The sequence below is a fragment of the Globicephala melas genome, chromosome X (assembly GCF_963455315.2).
Source record: "Globicephala melas chromosome X, mGloMel1.2, whole genome shotgun sequence".
Taxonomy (NCBI): domain Eukaryota; kingdom Metazoa; phylum Chordata; class Mammalia; order Artiodactyla; family Delphinidae; genus Globicephala; species Globicephala melas.
Genome location: NC_083335.1, coordinates 112,628,442 through 112,644,250, shown reverse-complemented (window position 1 = coordinate 112,644,250; position 15,809 = coordinate 112,628,442). Strand labels below are relative to the sequence as shown.

General features: G+C 44.5%; 1 protein-coding gene across 5 annotated transcripts in view; it reads left to right on the top strand.

Annotated features, from left to right (window-relative positions):
* Positions 1-10,115: 10,115 nt before the first annotated feature.
* The window catches only part of REPS2 (RALBP1 associated Eps domain containing 2), a 233,700-nt gene continuing 228,006 nt past the window's right edge, over positions 10,116-15,809 (top strand). For all 5 annotated transcript variants that reach the window (XM_030848155.2, XM_030848153.2, XM_060292272.2 and 2 more), the window contains exon 1: positions 10,116-10,481. In XM_030848155.2, the coding sequence (XP_030704015.1) occupies positions 10,248-10,481 (234 nt within the window). In that variant the 5' untranslated portion in view covers positions 10,116-10,247. The remainder of the gene's footprint in view (positions 10,482-15,809) is intronic.

Below are 15,809 nucleotides of genomic sequence, written 5' to 3'. Positions count from 1 at the left end.
TCAGTTTAGTGAAAATCCCACTCTTGATATCTGATCAAATTCCTCATCCCCTACCCTCAATATCTTATCATGCCAGCTTGCCTTTAGTAAGAATTCTGAGTCCTTCTTGCAATAATCCCCCTAGTCATGAGGTTTTCCTCTTGTCATTTTTCATTCATTGACCCCAACGCTGCTCTTTGGCTATAAATCTCCATTTGTCCTTGCTGTATTCAGAGTTGAGCCCAATCTTGCTCCCTTCCTGCAAACCCCATTGCAGTAGTCCCTCTGGAATAAAATCTGCCCTACCATCTTTAACAAGTGTCTGTATAATTATTATCTTTAATACGGGTCCAAATTGAGATGTGCTACAGGTGTAAAATACACAGTAGGTTATCAAGACAGTGCAAAAAAGGAATGGAAGCTATCTCATTAATAACTTTTTTTTTTTTTTGCAGTACGCGGGCCTCTCACTGTTGTGGCCTCTCCCGTTACAGAGCACAGGCTCCGGACGCGCAGGCTCAGCGGCCATGGCTCACGGGCCTAGCTGCTCCGTGGCATGTGGGATCCTCCCGGACCGGGGCACGAACCCGTGTCCCCTGCATCGGCAGGCGGACTCTCAACCACTGTGCCACCAGGGAAGCCCCAATAATTTTTATATTGATTTCATGTTGTGATAATATTTTGAACGTATTGGGTTAAATAAATGTTAATAAAATTAATTTCACATATTTCTCTTTAGTTGCTTTTAATGTGGCAACTAGAAGATTTAAAATTACATAGTGGCTTGCATTATATTTCTTTGGGACAGTGCTGATTTAGAGACACTTGATGAAATTCAGGTTTGCTTTTTTGGCAGTTGTATTTCATAGGCAGTGTTGGGTATGCCTAGCTAGCAGCACATAATGTCTGACTCTTTTTGTGATGTTAGCAGGCATTGATGATCAATGTTTGGATTTATTTATTCATTGGGGGTTGCAAAATGGTGATTTTTTAAAAAAAATATTTATTTATTTGGCTGTGCTGGGTCTTAGTTGTGGCATGCGGGATCCTTTTTGTTTTTGTTTTTGTTTTTTTAGTTGCGACATGTGGCATCTAATTCCCTGACTAGGGATCAAACCCAGGCCCCCTGCATTGGGAGTGTGGAGTCTTAACCACGGGACCACCAGGGAAGTCCCAAATGGTGATATTTTAATTCTGTCATTCCTTCTGTAATTCTACTTCATCTATTATGTGGTTCTGTAGTGCTGCAGCTCGATAAGGAAGGCAAGATCAATGTTTGATTCTTTCCCTTTATTGATTCTCAAAATTATCAGTTGGCTCACAAGCCACTGATAGACTGTAAAGATATTTAGCAGTGCTTATTTCTATGTGCTTCTCAGAAAGATTTACAAAGCTTACATAGGAATGAAGATGCACGTCTGTAAGCAAATTGAATACTATTTGCTCTCAAATTGAGATAATAAATGGCTTGTAGTCTTCAAGAATATCAAGGTCATGAAAGACAAAGAAAGACAGAAATTGTGGGACTTCCCTTATGGCGCAGTGGTTGGGAGTCTGCCTACCAATGCAGGGTACACGGGTTCGAGCCCTGGTCCGGGAAGATCCCACACGCTGAGGAGCAACTAAGCCCGTGCGCCACAACTACTGAGCCTACGCTCTAGAGCCCGCAAGCCACAACTACTGAGCCCGCATGCCACAACTACTGAAGCCTGCGTGCCTAGAGCCTGTGCTCTGCAGCAAGAGAAGCCACCACAGTGAGAAGCCCGCACACCTCAATGAAGAGTAGCCCCCGCTTGCCACAACTGGAGAAAGCCCACGTGCAGCAACGAAGACCCAACGCAGCCAAAAAAAAAAAAAAATGACAGAAATTACTCTGATGAAAGGAGACTAAAGAGATGTGACAGTTACATGCAATATGTGACCTTGGACTGGATCCTGGATGAGGAAAAAAGTTTTTTTCCCCTTTAAAGGACATTAGTGGGGAATTCCTTGGTGGTCCAGTGGTTAGCACTTGGCACTTTCACTGCCAGGGGCCCAGGTTTCCATCCTGGTCGGGGAACAAAGATTCTGCATGTGGCATGGCCAAAAAGGAAAAAAAAAAAAAAAAAAAGGACGTTAGTGGGACAATTGGTGACAAGTGAATAAAGTTTATAGATTAGATGATATTTGATTTCCTGATTTTGGTAACTGTACATTGGTTATACAAGAGAGTACCATTGTTTTTAGGAAATGTACCCTGAAGTATTCAGGGTAAAGGGACGTTATGTCTACAACTTATTCTCAAATGATTCAGAAAAATACATAGAAAGAGAGAGAAAGGGAATAAAGCAAATGAAACATTTGGGGAATGTGGGTGAAATGTACACAGTAATTCTTTGTACTATTTTTGCAATTTTCTGTGAATCTGAAATTACTGCCACAAAAAGTTAAGAAAGTAAAATAATGCCTATGAATTTAAAAAATCCTGTCCTCGTTGTAAGATTATAAATAGATTGGCATCAATTTGAACTCAAAACCATATTAAAAAGCACTTTGCAAATTTGAGAGGGACTCTGAAGAACATGATTGTAGTTCAGAACCAGTACTGTGAAGAGGTGTGTATTCGGGGGGGGCTTCCCTGGTGGCACAGTGGTTACGAATCTGCCTCCCAATGCAGGGGACACGTGTTCGAGCCCTGATCTGGGAAGATCTCACATGCCGCAGAGCAAATAAGCCCGTGTGCCACAACTACTGAGCCTGCACTCCAGAGCCCGAGCCACAACTCCTGAAGCCCGGCACCTAGAGCCCGTGCTCTGCAACAAAGAGAAGCCACTGCAATGAGAAGCCCGCACACCGCAATGAAGAGTAGCCCCTGCTCACTGCAACTAGAGAAAGCCCGCGCACAGCAACAAAGACCCAACACAGCCAAAAATAAATAAATAAAATAAATAATAATAAAATTTAAAAAAATTTATATAAAAAAGAGTTGTGCATTTGTTTAAAACATGTCCATAAATTCTTTTTTGTTTTGTTCTGTTTTTTTTGCGGTACGCGGGCCTCTCACTGTCGTGGCCTCTCCCGTTGCGGAGCACAGGCTCCAGACGCACAGGCTCAGCGGCCATGGCTCACGGACCCAGCCGCTCCGTGGCATGTGGGATCTTCCCGAACCAGGACACGAACCCACGTCCCCTGCATCGGCAGGCGGACTCTCAACCACTGCGCCACCAGGGAAGCCCTATGTCCATAAATTCTTTGACATACTTTCAAGAGCTGGACTTGGTGTTTTTTTTTTTTTGGCAGCATTTGGGATCTTAGTTCCCTTAGTTCCCGACCAGGGATCAAACCTGTGCCCCCTGCAGTGAAAATGTCGAGTCCTAACCACTGGACAACCAGGGAATTCCCCAGTGATTTATTTCTAACAAATAGAATATGGCAGAAGTGGTGTGTCTCTTTTGAGACTAGGTCATAAAAGACAGTGTGCCTGCAGAAGCACTTGGTCTTAGATCACTGGCTCTGGAGGAAGCCAGCTGCTGTGTCCAGAAGCCACTCAGACAGCCTTGTGGAGAGGCCCACATAAGAAGGAACTGAGACCTCTTGTCAACAGTCATGTGAGTGTGTCATCTTGGAAATGGATCTTCTAGCCCCAGTCCAGCCTTCAGATGACTGCAGCCCCGGCTGATAGCTTCCTTGCAACCTCTGACACACCCTGAGCCGGAACTACTCAGCTAAGTCACTCCTGAATTTCTGACCCTCAGAACTGTGAGATAATTAAATCTTTGTTGTTATACAGCAATAGATTATTAATACAATTCCGTATCTTAAGCACCTTGTAATCATGCTGCCTGGACAGCTGCATAAATGTAAAATCAATACTTTCTACAGGATTCTGATGTAATCTGTAAATGAGAGGAGCATTTCCAAGACACAACAAAATCTACATTGTCCTTTTGGAAACTATTATTGAGATTACGGTAATTGCTCAGAAGTCATCAGGAAACAGCTAAACTAAAATTTAAGTTTTAGTGACTGGCTGGAACTCTTAAGACAAGAGAATGAAAAAAATGAGTAAAAATGTAAAAAGAGACATAAAGTTGAGAATGAAGTTATGTTGTGACAGTAGGTTTAAACTAGGAGGGGATTTAGTGGCAAAGGTAAACATAAGCTTCTGATAAGAGGAAATCTTGGAAGGATACATTGCCATTGTGTTCCTAGAACTTTCCAGGTAATTCTGATTCCTCTCGATTTAAATGTCATTTATTTGGCATGAGACGATTAAGATGTGCTCTTGGTCTTCAAAACAGCGTTTGGAAACATCCTTGACTGTGAAAAAGGGTGTTTCAAGTTCATTGTCCTTATTTAATTCCTTTGTTCCTATGGTTCTATATTTGAGAAGTAGTTTTTTTTTTTTTTTTTAATCTTCAGAGAGAACTTATGCACCTGGAAGGGGAATCCTAGGTACATGAAACTTATGGGTCACAGAACAGATATCACTATGGATGTAAACCAGTTAACTGGAATCATGATTTATACCTGCACTCTCCTATGGGTTGTGATACTTCCAAAGATGTAATAAACACATTTCTGGCCTGGCAAAGCTGATACTCAGATCCTAGATGCCCCAGTGGCCACAGTGACTTGGTCAAAGTAGAAAGGGTAGGAAACAAAAATGAAGAATGAGGCCACAATCTACATTCACCATAAAAGGACTCTGTTTGCAGTGCTGGGAAAGCAGTCTTTGTTTATTGAGTATAGGACTACCTATACTCTACTGAGAGCACTTAAATATTTACAGATCGACTTTTTCTTTTCCTATGAGATGTGAGTAGTATTACTTTCTGACGTAAAATCCCGGTTCAGGGTAGGTTCTCTGGGAGCAGAGACTGAAATGAGGATTCTTGTGTAAGTGCTTCACTGAGGGAGAAGGGGAGTGAAGGAAGGAGGGTGGGGCTGAAGAAGGCGCTAAGCAAGGAAGTGGTCTCAGCTGGAGACTTACCTCTGCCTGACCCCACGGGGCTCTCTGGAGCATGATTTGTACCAGAGTTGGTCTCCCCTTGAGGCAAGGGACTGGCTTTTTATACTTCACAGTAGTCAGCCATTGGCTGTGGGCTGCTCAGTGCGGGGTGTGGAGGTGTAACTTCCCTGAAACAGCTCCACGTTGTCTGAGGACAAGTCTCCAAAGAAGGGAGCAGCTCTGAGCCATTAGCAGACAACACTCACGGATGGGTGCATTGCCTGGTGACAGGGATCTTGGCAGTGAACCTACAGTTTCTACAACAGGTTTGAAATTTTTACGTGACAATCGTGTCAGTCTGGCTAGATGTTCCCCAAACCCGTTTCTTCTTCCTGGGTACACAGCTTGACTACGTTCCCCAGACTCCCTTGCAGTTCGGTACAGCCACGTGACTCAGCTCTAACCAATAGAAAGCAGGGAGAAGGGATTTGTGCCACCTCTGGCCCTGGCCCCTAAAACCCCCTCGGCAAGCAGCCTTCCATGCTCTCTTTCTCTAGCTCTGCTGAGCTCCCCCTCCCTTTATTTTTATTTCTGCCAGATGCAGAGCATCTAGTGGCAGACTTTGAGTTCCCAGGGGATAGAGGAGCTACCAGATAGTGTCCCTGATGAACACGAAGTGATCCACCCTGCCTCCACCAACCCTTGTTGGACTGTGGCACGAGCAAGAAACAAAACATGGTTATGTTAACCCACTAAGATTTTCCAGGTTGTTTCAGTATTTAGCCTACCCCGACTCATCTAGTGAACCTTCCGTTTTGTTTTTTTTTTGGCCACGCGGCATGCAGGATCTTAGTTCCCTGACCAGGGGTTGAACTTGTGCCCCCTGCAGTGGAAGCGTGGAGCCCTAACCACTAGACCACCAGGGAATTCCCACAAACCCTTCATTTAAAAAAATATTTATTTATTTGGCTGCGCCGGGTCTTAGTTGTGGTACACGGGATCCTTTTTTAGTTGCGGCATGCAGGATCTTTTAGTTGTAGCATGCGGGCTCTTAGTTATGGCATGCAGGATCTAGTTCCCTTACCAGGGATTGAACCCGCGCCCCCTGCACTGGGAGCGCGGAGTCTTAACCACTGGACCACCAGGGAAGTCCTAAATCTTCCATTTTTAAGAAACATGAATAGCTTCTGAAAATTTGATTTTCAGAATTCTATCAATTTATTATCAATAATAATCCTAGCTCAAATCTGTGATGACGGAAGTGCTGGATAACTAAAGTAAGAATTTTTTTCTTATTCCTTTAAAACATAGAAAAAATCTCCAAAAGTCTGAGTATTATGGGTGATTAAAAAAAAAAAACACCGTGAAAATATATGGCTAAGATAATTATCCAAAATCCTGTTCGTGGAAACAAAGCAGGAAGCTGCTTTCCCAAGGTTAGACAGCTTGCTATTGTTAACAAGGAGTGAGAACTGTTGGCTCCAGTTTGTGTGACATAACTGTTGGACTTTCCCAGTGCACAGTTTTTTAACATTTCTGCTCAGCTATTTGGCCATTTCCAGGGCTACCAAAAGCTTCATTCCATGGAGAAAGGTGAACTGTCTGATGCCTCACATAAGAGGCCAGCAGAGCTGCTGAGAACAAGCTGTTTGTTGCTTGAGAAGAGCCACCTTCTCAAAGTGTCAAGTTTTGTTTCAGAGGATGGAGTTGGTATAAGAAGGAAGCGGGCAAATTAACACACACAGACACACACTCACACACACACACACACGGGTGTGTAGAGGATATAATTTCACAGATATTCAAAATTTTTTTTATGGGAGACAGTTACTTGTAAGGTTCCATCATCATTAGTACTCAAACCTCTCTCTTTCTCTAGGATTGTAGAAAGAATTAGGTAAGGTTCATGTGGCCAACATCAGCTTCATTGTTGCTGGAGTTGGACTGGAGATTCCGATCGGGTTTGTGGCCACAATCAGGCTTCTTCTTACTCTCCCTACCCCCTTTCTTCCCTGCGTCAGAGTGTCTACACAACAGACCCTCTCCTTGCAAGTTGCAAGGAAGATGCTATCTTTTCCCATCAAGTCTTTCAAGTGAGAACAGTGAGTGGCCCCCAATAGGTGCGCTTGCCATGTGGAATCAGGGGTAGAGTGGCGTCTCCTCTGAGGGCAGCACAATTCAGGGGTGGTGGTGGTGGAGAGAGCTTGAGAGAGAGCTTGAAAGAGCAAGAGAGATAGCAAGAGAAGGACAGAGATACACACACGCACACACGCACACACGCGGACAGAGACAGAAAAAGATAGAGACAGTGCTGGAACCGGGAATGATCAGTGTCTTCTCCCTCCATCACTTCTTCCTTGGAGAAGAGTAAATGAGAGGAGCTGGGAGAAGCACCAATGTTACTTCATCCATATTCCCTCCTGGGGAGTAGACAGGAAATTTTCTCACAATAAAATGAGGCCAGGGGAATAGGATTCCCTCTAACACTGTTAAAGATCTACCTTTCTACTCCAATAAAGATGTTAAAAAAAAAAAAAGATCTACCTTTCTTCACTTCTAGAAAAAAAAAAGGTAAAATCTGCCGAACAAGTGATTGTTTAGTGTTTACATTGGTCAGTCCCTCAATAAGTACTTTTTAAAGTTCACCAATCTTTGAGATATAATCTAAAGTATCTCAGTATCACTCATGCCAATTCTGAAGCTCAGAGAAGCCAAATAGAATTCTCCCTATGAGGGATCGAACCCAGCCCCCTGCATCGGGAGCACGGAGTCTTACCCACTGGACCACCAGGGAAGTCCTCGTGTGTAGGTTTAGAACTGCAAAAAGGATAAAGAAATTCTCTTCTAAAATGTTCTTGTTTACCTTCAGCCTTAAAGGGCTATCAGTGTTTCTAGTTTCTACATTCTTATCTGTGTTTATTTTGCAGTTTGATAACTATTTCTTCTATTCAGAAAACTGTTGTAGAAATAAAGACCAGTACTTGGCATTCCGTAGATACTAAAACATTTAAAAAATGCCATTTTTTCCTCCTGTGTCCTGGGTTAAAATGTTGCTGCTGTTGGGTCACTTCTGGCTGTGCCTCTCCTCCTTCATGGAGCAGCTTCCTTCGGGCTTGTCACAGCGCATCAGAGGCTGCCCCTCCCTCCTGGCCCCACCTGCATTTCTCACTCCTCACTTCCTGGACGCCAAGTCTCTGGGACTCCTCCCTCTCCTGTCCTTTCACCTCCCCAACCCAGCCATTAGTCAAAAACCATCTTGAGCCCCCTCCATCAAGCCTTCCTGGTTGAGCTCTGGCTCATAGATTTTCTCTTTTCTCTAAACTCCCACAGCACTTAGCCTGGGGTACACAGTTTAGCACTTAATTATATATTGTCTTTTATTGTTTGTTTTTATTTGTTGTGTTAGTTTTGTCTTTTCCAGTGAGGCGGCAACACGTCTTTTTTTTTTTTTTTTAAATCTCTCACAGTACTCCAGTAGGAAGAGAGTTAATACTTCTTCATCTACCCATAAGGGTTGACTGATGGATTGATAGGCACAGCTGTGAGACCTCCTACCCATCTCTGCAGTGCTTGATAAGTATCTGTCAAATTTATTAAACTGACTTGAGTAACAAAGATCAGCTCGGAATCTAGTATTCAGCTGGGCAAATCACACCATCTTTGCATCCATTTTCTCATCTGCAAAATGGAGATTAAAATGGGAAACCAGCCTACCTCAGAGAGGTACTATGAGGCTTAAATAGACATCGTAGTACGAACTATATGAATGTTAGGGATTGTTATATCTCACATTTCTTTTTGCAGGAGTCACAGGGAAAAGTGGGGTTTGGCGTTTATCACGGGGCATGGGTCCCTTTCTCACCTTTGTTAGAATGGTGGGCCATTCTCAGGGAAGTCTGACCACAAAGGGAAAGGTAGGAAAAGAATAAACATGATCCCTTGGCTTCCAGTTTTCCTGAGAAGGTTTTACAGTTGTGGAAAATACAATATGGTGGTGGGATTTTGAAGTGGAAATTCCCCAACTAAGTTAGTCTTTGCTCTTCCTTAACTTACCTATTCTTTTGGTACTCTTCTCTCCAAACCTACCGCTGTCTTAATTCTCTCCTGGCAGGTCTGAAGCAAAAAATGGTATAAGGAAATCTTAGTGATTTTGGGGATCCTCTTTCTCTATTTCATTTTTTACAGATTCCAAATGGGAAAGATTACTTTGGCTATCAATTATGAATTGACATATTTTTTCTTCTTGTGTATCTCTCTTCACTTTTCCCCTTCCCCCTGTCTTTACCTTCCTTTTTCTTTTCCTCTCTTCCTGTCCTTGGTCCTTATTTTAGTTGATCAAAATACCAAAGTATATTTGTTATCATCAGTGCTATTTCCTGAGATGGTTTTTGTTTTGTTTTTAATTAAAATAACACTATTTGGGGTGAAAGATATATCTCTATCTATCTATCTATCTATCCAGTGTTTAGTGTTTAACCCTGGACTGATTTTTTTCGCTTGGGTTAGTGTTTCCCAGCCAGGTTTAATGCATATACACATGCAATTCTTCCCAGGGCCCTTTTCACTCCTATTACTCTAGTATTTAACACTAACCGATGTTATTCCTTTTTAAGGCTCAACTCCAGGTTTGAGCCTTGCCTGAGAAAGTGGCCTAACCCCGTCGCCACCTAGAACACTATAGGAGTCAATGGGACCCTGGTTCATATGGAGATCTCTGCCCTCCAGCTTTTCAGGACATAAGGGGTACTGTCATGGAAAAAGCGAAGCCTAATTTCCCATGCCTCGTCCCTTTCTGGGAAGGGCACGGCGTGTCGTGGGCACTACACTTGCTCCAGCGTCCTAGGGAGAAAACACCACAGCCTTTCCCGCCCCATGAAAAGCACCATTCTGCAGGTGGGTCTAGATGTTCCCCTTCCCGGCCAGGGAGAAGGGCCAAAGATGCCCCTCTCGCGCAGGGTGGACGCGGAACAGCGCTGGCTCCTGCCCTCTAGACTCTGCAGCGCGGGCTGAGCAGGTGACCGTCCGTAAGGCGGGAGGCGCGGGGAGTTACTTACCTGGCCCGGCGCGCACGGGGCGGGGCGGGGAGGGGCGGGGCCGGGGTGCGATCCCAGGCCGTGATTGGTCCGCGCCGCGCCTGTCTCCATGTGCCGCGCGGCGGAGGCACAACATTCAAGTCCGGGGGCGGGGCCGGCGCGCGCCGGGAGGAAGCGGCCGCGCGGCAGCTGCGGGGCGTCGGGGCGGCGGCGGCCAAGGCCGAGGCTGAAGCGGTGGAGGCTGTGGTGAAGGCGGCGGCGCCTCAACCGGGGACGGTGCTCCGCTGGGCCCCCTTTCAGGCTCTATGGAGGCGGCAGCAAGCGGGGGCTGCGGCTCTGGACCGCCGCTGCTGCTAAGCGAGGGCGAGCAGCAGTGCTACTCTGAGCTCTTCGCGCGCTGCGCCGGCGCCGCAGGCGGGGGCCCCGGGTCCGGGCCCCCTGAGGCCGCCAGGGCCGCCCCCGGCGCGGCCACCGCAGCCTCGGGCCCCGTGGCCGACCTGTTCCGGGCGTCGCAGCTGCCCGCCGAGACGCTGCACCAGGTAGGTCCCCGCGCCCCTGCCCCTGTGGGTCTGTGGGGACCATTTCTACGGGGACAGGGGGGCGGGGTGGGGCGACAGGGCTGCCGACAGGCACCCGGAGGCCTTGGCCAGGTTGCGGAGAGGGGCTTCGCAGCCGGGAATGGCGGCGACGCCCTTGTCCCCCAGGGGACACCAGCCTCCTCCGCAGCTCAGCAGTGCTGGGTGCGCTCCTCATCTTCCTCCCCTGAGGCTGACGGACACTCCCTCCCCTCCCCGGCCGTTTCTGGGGCTCTGCAGCCGCCCAGACCCAAAGTTTGCCTTGTTCTGGAAGTGGTGTTTGTTTTGGCTGATGTCTGGCTTAACCTCTGCTCGAGGCTCCTGCCCTTCCCTCTCCTGGGTGGGTGGGCGCTTGCAGGATTGGAACTTGAAGGGTGTGTGTTTGTAGGGCCGGGGGCCCACCACTGAATGTTGTCCGCTTTATATACTACTTGTAATATATACGTATCTACTATATATATTTGCCCAGTAACATATTTCTGCATATTAGCATTAAACTGGAAAGCCTAATGACAAATTGCAGAACAGGGACACAGGGCTGCAAGAGGACGTCTGTCAAGGCAGAGACAAGCTCCCTATTTAGGGCTAGAGGTGACCCCAGACGTCCACTGTGGGGGACGGTTGTAGTTTCCCATCTTATCATTATTTGGACTTGAAATAGAATTACAAAGTAATTGTGTCATAGCTACATCCTTTTGGCTGCTCCGTACCTGAAAAAGGAGGCGGATGATGCGCAGTAGATACTGTTTTTGTTTTGTGCTTTCCTTTTCTTTTTTTTTTTTAGAATTAATGACTATTAAAAAATTATTTTTGGGTGCATTGGGTCTTTGTTGCTGCATGCGGGCTTTCTGTAGTTGCTGTGAGCGGGGGCTACTCTTCGTTGCAGAGCATCGGCTCTAGGCACTCGGGCTTCAGTAATTGTGGAGCATGGGCTTAGTAGTTGTGGCTCACGGGCTGTAGAGCGCAGGCTCAGTAGTTGTGGCGCACGGGCTTAGTTGCTGCGCGGCATGTGGGATCTTCCCAGACCAGGGCTCGAACCTGTGTCCCTTGCATTGGCAGGCGGATTCTTAACTACTGAACTACCAGGGAAGCCTGGTGATTCTTAATATCAGGCCCCAAATGTGAAATGAACCTTTTCTTAAAAGCTGGAGTCAGTATGAACGTTAACATCAGTTGTATATTTCAAGTGGGGAGTGGTATTTTAAAATCCAGTTCCAAAGGAGTATTGAGGGTTTTATGGTTCACTTATAATATCATTGTGTGTGTAGACTTTTTTTAATCACTTGACTGCATTTTATACTTCTGGGGCATGCATACATTCTGTCTGTTTGTGAGCATAACTTTAGCCACCCTGTAATCTCTCACTTTTCAGAATTCAAGATTTCTGAAAATATAATTAGTATTCACAGACCTTAACATGGCTGTTTGTCCCTTAAGAAGTCCTTGCTATGGAGACAGTTCAGCCTCTGCTGTTGAGCAGTTAAGCTAGACCAGGTAGAGGAAAAGTCAATATTTTAAAACACAAACCACAGCTATTACATGAGGCCCTCAGAATACTCCCAAGCATAATAAATTTATTAAATGCTGTTGCTATTTCTCAACTGAAAGAGGAGTAAGTGACTGAGGCCACACAGCAAGTAAGTGACAGCTGGGCACCTGTTAAGGCTTATTTTGTTGTCAGTAATATATGGAGTGTGATAAGAGATGGTGGGCATATTAAATATGAATTATGTTGGTTGACTTCTCCTACGGACTTGGGGAGGGGGCTTTCCTGGTGTTAGAACTTATGCTCCCTTGAGGTGTTTAAGATTTAAAAAGAACTCAAGGCACAGTGCCATTGTATGGATGAGATTATATTCTTGTTATCTAGTTGAAACCTGCTTGCAAAAGATGCTGGCAAAAGGGGACATCCCTAGAATATTGCTTGTAGTAAATCTCTCAGAGCTTTAAAGCTCCCTTATTCAGCCCAGCAAAACAAAATATATCCTTCCCCATTAACTTAACGCAGTGCAGTAACCCAATATTCTTCGTACAGGTGGACATGAACATCAAAGTCATCCTGGACAGAGAAATGTAATCAGAAGAGATTCAAACCAAAGCCAGCAGCCGGCAGCCACCTAATTTTTACTGACCACTTTGGTGGTGTGTGGTGTGGTGTGTCTGGGTGTGTGTACTCCCAGTACACATGTGCACTCCATTTATCCTGATTTGCACTACCCCATGAGTGTTGTAGCCTTTCTTTAAACAGATGTAGATGTTTTTAGCCTTTCTCTGTTAAACAGGAACCTGTAAGTTTAATTAAGTGACCCAACAGGTATAACTGCCCAAGTCATGGAGTCATTAACTAGCCCTGGTAGTTTCTATGGTAACAGATTTTTTTTCTTTTTAATAAGCATACAGTTAAGATTACCATAATGTTCCAGGAAGGTTGAAAATCTTACCTGAAGCAAATGTTCTATAAAAATACTTTACTTTGTCTCCTCCTTGGAATAAAAATAAACCACTATACCTATTACTTTGTTATGGAAGTGAGTTATCTTAGGGATTTTGTTTTCAGTTGAAATACATATATATATATTTTTAATAGACTTTATCTTTTCAGACCAGTTTTAGGTTCACAGCAAAATTGAGGGGAAGGTACACAGAGTTCCCTTATACACCCTGCCCCACACATGCCCAGCCTCCCCCATTATCAACACCCCACCAGAGGGGTACATTTTTTACAATTGGTGAACCTGCATTGGTATATCGTAATCACCCAGAGTCCATAGTTTACATTATGGTTCATTCTTGGTGATGTACATTCTTTGGTTTTGGACAAATGTATAATGACATGTATCCATCATTGTAGTATCATACAGAGTAGTTTCACTGCCCTAAAAATCCTCTGTGCCCTACTTATTCATCCCTTATTCTTACTCCCAAACCCTGGCAACCACTGATCTTTTTTACTGTTTCCAGAGTTTTGCCTTTTTCCAAAATGTCGTATAGTTGGAATCACACAGTATGTAATCTTTTCAGGTTGGCTTCTTTCATTTAGTAGTATGCACTTAAGATTCCTCCATGTTTTTTCATAGCTTGATGGCTTATTTCTTGTTAGTGCTGAATAATATTCCATTGTCTGGATGTACCACAATTTATCCATTCACATACTGGAGGACATTTTGCTTGCTTTCAAGTTTTGGCAGTTATGGATACAGTTGCTGTAAGCATCTGTGTGCATTTAAGTTTTCAACCCCTTTGGGTAGATACCAGTAAGTGTGATTGTTGGATCATATGGTAGGAGTGAGTTTAGTTTTGTAAGAAACTGCCAAGCTGTCTTCCAGAGTGGCTGTACCATTTGCAATCCCCCCCGGAATGAATGAGAGGTACTCTTGCTCTATATCCTTATCAACATGTGGTGTTGTCAGTGTTCTAGATTTTCACCTTTCTCATAGGTATATAGTGGTATCTTGTTGATGTAATTTGCAATTCCCTGGAGACATATGATGTTTAGGATCTTTCCATATGCTTATTTTCTGTCTTGGATTATATTTTAGTGCATCATAATAGCTTATTTTGAAAGGCGTTTTGGTCTCTTTATAGAGAGGTGTTGATGTATTTTATTTTATTATTTTGTAATAAATTTTATTATTTACTTATTTATTTATGGCTTGTTGGGTCTTCGTTGCTGCGCGTGGGCTTTCTCTAGTTGCAGCGAAGTGGGGCTACTCTTCGTTGTGGTGTGTGGGCTTCTCATCGCGGTGGCTTCTCCTGTTACGGAGCATGGGCTCTAGGTGCATGGGCTCCACTAGTTGTGGCACGTGGGCTTAGTCGTTGTGGCTCACGGGCTTAGTTGCTCCGTGGCATGTGGGATCTTCCCGGACCAGGGCTCAAACCTGTGTTCCCTGCATTGGCAGGCGGATTCCCAACCACTGTGCCACCAGGGAAGTCATGATTTATTTTAAAACAGGATTCTAGTACTAGGTACAAAAATGTTAGAGTAAAACAATGAAATTAGAAAAAGTAAATATGGATGTCTGAGAAACAGGTAAATAGTTTTTGTTTAATACTTCAAGACAAAGAGCTATAGATGTTAGAGTGATTGGTTTCCCAGGTTGTGAAGTATTTCATTGGTATTGAAAGGCCAGCATTTTACTAGAATGCATAGACTTGGGTTGGATGTGTATTTGAGGTATCTGGTTTCTTTTGTGCATCAGGCACTGTTCTAGATGTTGAGGTTACAGCTGTGAATCAAACACAAACCCCTGTCCTCACAGAGCTTACATTCCAAAGCAGATGTTTTATTTATTTATTTATTTCTTGCGTGCTTGCCACAGGGCTTGTGGGATCTTAGTTCCCTGACCAGGGATCGAACCCGGGCTCTTGGCAGTGAAAGTGCTGAGTCCTAACCACTGGACCGCCAAGGAAGTCCCGCAGTGCAAATGTTTTTATTTTTTAGGGTTTGAGTAAGAAAATATAACAGCTAGAACAAAAGTATCTACCTTAAATTGGCAAGTTTTCTGCTTGATGTAATGAATTAACAAACTATATAGACTCCTTTATAATATCTGTCTTTCAGGATGGTGTCTTAGTCTTTGAGAATGCACAGGCTCCGGACGCGCAGGCTCAGCGGCCATGGCTCACGGGCCTAGCCGCTCCGTGGCATGTGGGATCCTCCCGGACTGGGGCACGAACCCGTGTCCCCTGCATCGGCAGGCGGACTCTCAACCACTGTGCCACCAGGGAAGCCCCCAGTTTTCATTTTTATATGGTTAACTGTTTTCAGATAATATTTTTTATTGAGATATAATTGACATATGATGTATTAGTTTCAGGTATATAACATAATGATTCAATATTTGTATGTGTTGCGAAATGATCATCACAGTAAGTCTAGCTGATATCCATCAGCAAACATAGTTAACAAAAATTTCTCTCTTGTGATGAGAACTTTTATGATTTACTTTCAACATCTTTCACAGACACAATACGGTATTATCAATTTTAGTCACCATGCTATACATGACATCCCCAGGACTTACTTATTTTATAACTGGAAGTTTTTTTTTTAAATATTTATTTATTTTGGCTGTGCCAGGTCTTAGTTTCGGCATGCGGGATCTTCATTGCAGCATGTAGGATCCTTTGTTGCAGCATGCGGCATCTTCAGCTGTGGCATGTGGACTTCTTATTTGGGGCATGCATGTGGGATCTAGTTCTCCAACCAGGGATCGAACCCAGGCCCCCTGCATTGGGAGGGCGGAGTCTTACTAACTGGACCACCAGGGAGGTCCCATAAGTGGAAGTTTG